The sequence below is a fragment of the Nanorana parkeri genome, unplaced genomic scaffold, assembly GCF_000935625.1.
Source record: "Nanorana parkeri isolate BGI_ZX_2015 unplaced genomic scaffold, ASM93562v1 scaffold1220, whole genome shotgun sequence".
Taxonomy (NCBI): domain Eukaryota; kingdom Metazoa; phylum Chordata; class Amphibia; order Anura; family Dicroglossidae; genus Nanorana; species Nanorana parkeri.
This window is the reverse complement of record NW_017307488.1, coordinates 518,258-525,021: the sequence shown is the minus strand read 5'-3', so window position 1 is coordinate 525,021 and position 6,764 is coordinate 518,258. Positions and strand designations below refer to the sequence as shown.

Here is a 6,764-nt window from a genome sequence, read left to right as displayed (position 1 = left end):
TGTTTAATTTTTTTTTTGCATGGCCCCAGGGCTCTTCCGTACTTCCTGATCCCTCCCTTCCTCCTATTATCTAATTTAAAAGCTCCGGTAGACAACATACATTTCGGCGATCACATTCTTTGTGACAGGTGATCTGTCTATCTTTGCTTAAGCCCTTGCAACCCTCTATACCAGAGCAGTCACTCCCCTGGCAGCTGGGGGAGTTGTTCTGCTCCAGCAGTGCTACCCCTGAGCTGATATCCCCAATATCATGCAAACTGGCATATTTATTGGGTGGTAACAATTGAGGACTAGCCTTTCGAACACTCTTCCCTCTACCCTGCCTTCTGACTGTTACCCAGCTTCCAATCTCTGGGTCCTGTCCCTCCATGTTACTACCCTCCTCCTAGCTGGCTGGAGTCATCTGGAAACCGACAAAACAGTTATTTGGGGCCTCTTGCAGCAGCCATGTGGTCAGTGGGCTTGTTGCTATTGGGGCGGGCCCAAATAACCTATGGCCACTTTAAACAGCAGAACCTCTCCTCCCAGCAGGTAGGATGACACCTCCTAAAGTGATTGGCCAAAAGGCTAGCGCTCCTCCCACACCCATATCTCAATAAATTGGGGAGCTGGAACCAGGAACCTTGTATGGGTCTGGGAGAGAGTGTATCTAATGACCAGGGCTCGAAAATCCACTCGTCTGCTCGTCTGTGACGAGCAGACAGTGGAGCCCGACGAGCAGCTTCCAGGCCGGCCGGGAGCTTTACAGTCAAGCGATCGAGCGCCTCGAGAAACGCTCGATCGCTTGTATCAGAAGCTGTCACTGCCGTTGCCGGTCCCGAGATCCGCTGTGCCCGATGCGGCCGGGACCGGCACGGCTCTGTGACAGGAGATCAAAGGGAGTTCAGTATACGGACTCCCTTTGATCTCCTCTCAGTCCCCGAATGCAGGAAGTGATGTATATTACATCACTTCCTGCATTCAGTGTCACTCTCCAGCTAGAGAAGCTGATGAAGCCGATCTCTGCCTCATCAGCTTCTCTGGGGGTCCCTAGGTGACTTTAGGGTCTTGGAGACCCCTGATGTCTCCATTAAGAGGACCTGTCATGTAAATTAGCTACCCCATAGGGGGCTTCTTAGCCCCCCATGTAATAGCAATAAAGTTGTGTTAAAAAAAAAAAGTTATATAAAAATTAAAGAATCATAAAAAAATAAATAAAGAAGCATAAAAAAAATTAAAAAAGAAAACATTTTTTTAAGTCCCCCGCCCCCCACATACACACGTAGATATGCGTCGGGTGCGCCTACGTGCGAAAACGACGATTGCGCCTATTGTGCTGCACATGTTACATATCGCCGCAAATGTCGGAGTGAGAGCAATAATTCTAGAGCCATCAATCACTGATAACACTAAACTGATGAGCAGTAAAAGCATTTTAATCGTCGCGTATGGGCGTTTTTTGCGATTTTGCGGGCACACGCAATTTTAAGGCTTGACGTGTTTGGTGTCTATTTACACGACGTGACCCGATCTTTTATGTTGTACTAAAAATATGGGTAAGAATAAATGTTTTATAACATAGGGAAACTTTTTTTTTTTTTTTACATTTATGGTACTTTTTTCATTATAAAGTAAAAACAAAAAAACCCCCGTGGGGTCACAAAACAAAGCTCTATCTGTCCCCAAAATTTTTTAACATATATTGCAAGGCTATAGTCCGGTCATGCTGACTGGTGAAATTTTTGACTGACTGGTGAGACACCCCCAAATTTTTCAAGCCCTGCTAATGACACAACGTTTACAGATTTCTAGCATTCTCCCGTCAGCAGGATAAACAATACTGCCCACCGGTAACGTTTTTTTCTGTTTTTCTCCTATTTTATATCACTAGCCAACATTTTTTGTATGTCATTGTCTTTCATACTACTTCTGTACATACAGTATTTCGATTGCACTGCCTGCCTAGGGATAATAAAATATCAAATTAATAAGTGGCCTTCTGTGTACTAAAATATGAATTCATACTCCTAGAGACATTGGTCAACGTACACTTGGTTGTAAGATCACTGTTAATCTGTATTAAATTGCATTGTTTTATTGCTGATTGCATGCAGATTAATGTCAGTGTGTATATGTTAGCAGATCTGAGAGACAGGGATCTGTGTGTGTTTGGTTTCCTAGCAGACCAGTCAACTTATGAACTGCAGATGGTGACAGATTATTGTTAGTCATGTGTGTGGGTGTATGCAGTAGGAAATGGTAAAACAAGGATTCTAACTTGTAGGATAGCATTAGGAGTCGCAGAAGTGTGTTAATTAGTGATGGGCCGAACAGGCCCGAGTTCGGTTCGTATTCGAATGTCCGAAAAGTTTGAATTCAAACTCAATGCAAGTCAATGGGGGTAGAACTTTCAAAAACGTCTGTCTTTAAGAGGGCTTGTATGCAAGTTATTGGCCATAAAAGGTGTATGGGGGTCTGGGTACTGCACTAGGGGACAGGAATCAATGAAAACAAATACGTTTTTAAAGGTAACAATAAAAATGAAAAATTCCTTCAAATATCGTGCCTGAGGGGTCCCCTTAACCTGCCTGTAAAATGGCAAATCTGTACGATGTATTGAACCTGCTGCAGCAAAACTGAAATTTCTAAAGAAAAAAAAATTATTTTTTGTTGTTGATTCTTAAAGCGTGCAGTTCCCCCTTCCAAACAATACCAGACCCTTCAGGTCTGGTAGGGATGTTAGGAGGGACCAAATTAAAAAAAAAAGTGTAGGGTCCCCCCTAAAAGTTATACCAGACCCTTTAGGTCTGGTAGGAATATTTAGGAGGCACCCCACCGCCAAAAATGAAGGGGGGGGGTTAAATAAAGTTGTTATTACAAAGTCCAGACTTTTGACGAAATCCTTTATTTGGTTTTAGGTTTAAAACCCAAAAAATGGATACACCAACGTAATCCATGGTCAATCACGACGTCCAGCGTTGTCCATGACGACGACTACGACTTGACGAAATAAAAAATAAAACAATAAAAAATAAATAGAAATAATAAGAAAAACCTGACGACCGCCGACAAACACATGCCGCATAATGGCATTTTGACAGATGCCGGCAAAACAAACAATTGGGTGGGGCTAGCGTTGACAGCTAGCCCTGCCGAACTGTGTAGTTTGACGTCATCTGACAGGTGAGCCCTGATTGGGCAAAGTCTTGCACCTGACCCGTGGTCAGGTGCAAGCCTTTACCCAATTAGAGTTTCACAAGGCACACTGTCTTGTGGGATGTTGCGCGGTCGAACATACCGCAAACATCCTACAAAGTTCGTGCGTTCGGTGAACACACAAACTAGCGTTGTTCAAGTCGAACTCACGTTCGACTCGAATATACGGCCCATCCCTAGTGTTAATCGCTTGGTTGCTGCATAGCCCGTAAGGTGCCCATACACCTTACAATTATCTGCAGATTTTCTGTGGTCAGATGGAAAAAGTGCAACATATTGGCCCAGGTGGAGATTACTCCATCCACACAGTTAAGTGTAGATGGAGGAATCTGTTGCACCTTTTCCATCTGACCACAGAAAATCTGCAGATAAATTGTAAGGTGTATGGCCAGCTTAGAGTGCACCAGATTGCGTCTAAGATTTGTGTCTATGCTTGTGTGTTCAGTAAGCTAACTTTGGGATAGTTGCCCTCCAGTGGCAGGCAGTGGTATTACATGATGTGACAATTGTTTCGCAGGAGTGTTTTATCAGCCCCAAAGCACCCTCCTCCCTCTTTCGCCAAACAAGGACCCTGCTCTGGATAGCCTGTTTATTCACTTATTAGTATATTTGCTTAATTGTTCATTAATCAGTGTTTATTTTTATACGCTTATTCATTTGTTTAGTGATGTATGTATACATATTAATTGTATAATTATTAATCCATTCATTCCCTTTCAACCAGGCTGCTTTATAGTGTTTGTTTTTTTCCCTTTTAGGTTCTGTATCAAAATGGAATTTCACTGAAAACTTCATTTCTATTCCTTTCCTGCTGCAGTAGTGTTCATATTCTGAGAACTCTTTTTTTATTGCCAAAAGGTCATATTCCATACCCTCTGCCTGCAGAGTATAACTATGGGTATGTATTTATTAAATTATTTATTACTGGTATTTAAAAAGCGCCAACAATTTACGCAGCGCTTTACATGTGCACATTCACATCAGTCGTTAAATAGTATTTTTTGAAACTTGCTGAAAGTATGGTGTATACTTAGCACATTAAATGCCCTACATACACTATATTGCCAAAAGTATTGGGACTCCCCTCCAAATCATTGGATTCAGGTGTTCCAATCACCTCCATGGCCACAGGTGTACAAAATCAAGCACCTAGGCATGCAGGCTGCTTCTACAAACATTTGTGAAAGAATGGGTCGCTCTCAGGAGCTCAGTGAATTCAAGTGTGGTACCGTGATAGGTTGCCACCTGTGCAATAAGTCCATCCGTAAAATGTCCTTGCTACTAAATATTCCACGGTCAACTGTTAGTGGTATTATAACAAAGTGGAAGCAACTGAGAACAGCAACTCGACCACGTAAAATGACAGAGCAGGGTCAGTGCATGCTGAAGTGCACAGTGCGCAGAAGTCACCAACTGTCTGCAGAGTCAATAGCTACAGACCTCCAAACTTCATGTGACCTTCAGATTGGCACAGCAACAGCATGAGAGAGCTTCATGGAATGGGTTTCCAGGGCCGAGCAGCTTCATCCAAGCCTTACATCACCAAGTGCAATGCAAAGCGTCGGATGCAGTGGTGTAAAGCACACCACCACTGGACTCTAGAAAAGTGGAGACGTGTTCTCTGGAGTGATGAATCACGCTTCTCTCTCTGGCAGACTGATGAACGTGTCTGGGTTTGCCAGTTGCCAGGAGAACGGTACTTGCCTGACTGCATTGTGCGGTTTATGATTATGGTGTAGGGTTGTTTTTCCAGGGGTTGGGCTTGGCCCCTTAGTTCCAGTGAAGGCAACTCTTAAGGCATCAGCATACCAAGACATTTTGGACAATTTCATGCTCCCAACTTTGTGGGAACAGTTTGGGGATGGCCCCTTCCTGTTCCAACATGACTGCGCACCAGTGCACAAAGCAAGGCCCATAAAGACATGGATGAGTGAGTTTGGGGTGGAGGAACTTGACAGGCCTGCACAGAGTCCTGACCTCAACCCGATAGAACACCTTTGGGATGAATTGGAGCGGAGACTGTGAGCCAGGCCTTCTCGTCCAACATCAGTACCTGACGTCACAAATGCGCTTCTGGAAGAATAGTCAAACATTCCCATAGACACACTCCTAAATCTTGTGGACGCCTTCCCAGAAGAGTTGAAGCTGTTATAGCTGCAAAGGGTGGGCCAACTTAATATTGAATCCTACGACTAAGACCAAGATGCCAATTCATGTGCGTGTAAAGGCAGGCGTCCCAATAATTTTGGCAATATAGTGTAGCTCCCTCTTTGCCAGTGCTACTTCCATGTTTTTTCTCCTTTCTGGATCTGTGGCTTGCACCATTGGCTTGGGCTGTTCATGATTGGGCTATATATCAGTTATCTGTTGGTTCATGGATCAATACAACATATGCTTAACTGCTTGCCGTCCGCCCATTGTAAAAAACGGACAGACAGCAAACTACCATTGGCGGTTTGCCGTAAATAAACGTCTCTGCTTGCGCACGCCCCCTAGTGAGCCGGCCCGCGACCAGCTCGGGAGGGTGTCAGGAAGAAGATGGGAGGGAGATCAGCATCGTGCTTCTTGCTGACCTCCCTCTGACGTCTAAATGCGGAAGTGATGTGTAATAGACATGTGTGATTCGTTTAGTTCCGAATCGAAATTCGGACGAATTTTCGGAAATTCGGACATTCGGATGTATCCGAATTCCGAATTACAGATATAACGAATGCAAACGAATCCGAATTTCCGTTTCCGAAATTCGGTAGCGGTAGTTCGTTCGACCGTTCGTTTCGTATTCGTTTCGTTCGTTGGAGCAAAGTGACATTAGAGAAGGAGAAAACCATGTTTCCCCTCAAATGTCACTTTGCTGCAAACGAACGAACGAATGAATGAAACGAATAATAAACGAAACGAACGTTCGACCGAACTACCACTACCGAATTTCGTCCGAATTCCGAATTGACTTTCACACCCGAATCCCGAAAAACGAAATAACACAAATCCGAATTTAAAACGAAACTAAACTAAACAAATTTTTTGGCAGTGCACATGTCTAATGTGTAATACATTACTTCCACATTCAGCTGTCATTCCTCTATCTGGTATAGCCAGAGAAGAAGCTGATGAAGCAGATCTCTGCTTCATCAGCTTCTTTGGGGGTCCCCAGGTGACATTAGGGTCTTGGAGACCTTTAATATCTCCATAAAGAGGACCTGTCAGTGTGCCTGTGCTATTAGATAGCAATAACATTACGCACATATAAACGTAAATACGCGTCAGATGCGCCAGCGTTGGAAAACGACAATTGCATAACACATGTTACATATCGCCGGGAACATCGGAGTGAGAGCTATAATGTTAGGGCCATTAATGACTGATAACACTAAACTAATGAGCGGTAAAAGCTTTTAAAGCGTCGCCTATGGCCAATTTGAGGTATGGTAGTTTTTTTAGGTTTCGCGGGAGAGCGCAATTTTAAGGCTTGGCATGTTTGGTGTCTATTTACCTGATACCAACATTTTTTTATAAAATGCATTACAGTACAGCGTTGAATAACGGAATAAATGTCGGTCAAATCTCCCCCC

The 6,764-nt window shown here is 43.7% G+C and overlaps 1 protein-coding gene across 1 annotated transcript in view; it reads left to right on the top strand.

The window, feature by feature from the left end:
• Window positions 1–3,953: 3,953 nt before the first annotated feature.
• The window catches only part of SLC43A3 (solute carrier family 43 member 3), a gene marked incomplete at its 5' end in the record, with an annotated part of 38,947 nt that continues 36,136 nt past the window's right edge, over window positions 3,954–6,764 (top strand). Inside the window, one exon of the mRNA XM_018568622.1 lies at window positions 3,954–4,093. Within this exon, the coding sequence (XP_018424124.1) occupies window positions 3,954–4,093 (140 nt within the window). The remainder of the gene's footprint in view (window positions 4,094–6,764) is intronic.